At 28.3% G+C, this 875-nt stretch overlaps 1 protein-coding gene across 1 annotated transcript in view; it reads left to right on the forward strand.

Annotated features, from left to right (window-relative positions):
- Positions 1-875, forward strand: part of LOC116853610 — a gene marked incomplete at its 3' end in the record, with an annotated part of 3,037 nt that overhangs the window by 1,626 nt on the left and 536 nt on the right. The window contains exon 5 of the mRNA XM_032834744.1: positions 344-503. Coding sequence (XP_032690635.1) covers positions 344-503 — 160 coding nt within the window. The remainder of the gene's footprint in view (positions 1-343; positions 504-875) is intronic.

Below are 875 nucleotides of genomic sequence, written 5' to 3' on the forward strand. Positions count from 1 at the left end.
CTTTTTATGACACAACCATCTTAAAACGTTTTGCGTTACACGTTCATTGTTAATATGCTTATAAGAAAATAAAAATTGTTGCTTGAATGGCACATTGATTATGATATAAAAATGTTCTACAGTTTTATGTTACATTAAAACGTCATTTTCTTACTTTATAAGATTTTTCTCATCTTTAACAGTATGTAACAGTTTTGTGGGTGGAAAATGTCACTATAATTATTAAAGTAAAAATATCTTAACAATTTTTTTTATCTTTCTCAAAAAATCCTATACTATTTTATTGGTATAATCCATTGAAGATTTCATGTAAAATATATTTCTTAACTTTTTTTCTTCACAGAAACAGTTTCTATCGAAAAGTGGTGGTAATAATGGCAAGGATAACATACATAGATGTTTAAAAAAAATACTAACAAATGAGTGCGCCATGAAATGTTCGTGGAAGGGATTGCGGAATAATTTTATAATATCCAATTTATATTTCATAAGAATTATGAAAGGTGGGTTATTGATGTAGGTGTGCTAAAGATGTCCAATTCTGAATCGATTCTTTCTCCAAAAATAGGCTTATTCGTGTTGTTTGCACTCTTCGCACTTTTCGTATTTAAAAACTAGACAGAAGTATATTGGAATGTTTAGAAGAAGCAAAAGCGAGACAATCAACTCGATTGTTTCTTCCAAGCGTCTGATTACCCTTATAGAAATATCATACTAAGAATCATTGATAATTACTTATTATCCAGTATTTTTAATACTGAAAATAAGTAATTATCAATGATTCTTAGTATGATATTTCTATAAGGGTAGGCGTCTATCTCTTTTTAAAAGCGAAAAGTATGAAACATGCAAGCAGCATAAACAACCCTTTTTTC

Source organism: Odontomachus brunneus, unplaced genomic scaffold (assembly GCF_010583005.1).
Source record: "Odontomachus brunneus isolate Ranch 3 - 2012 unplaced genomic scaffold, Obru_v1 Obru_scaffold_378, whole genome shotgun sequence".
NCBI lineage: Eukaryota > Metazoa > Arthropoda > Insecta > Hymenoptera > Formicidae > Odontomachus > Odontomachus brunneus.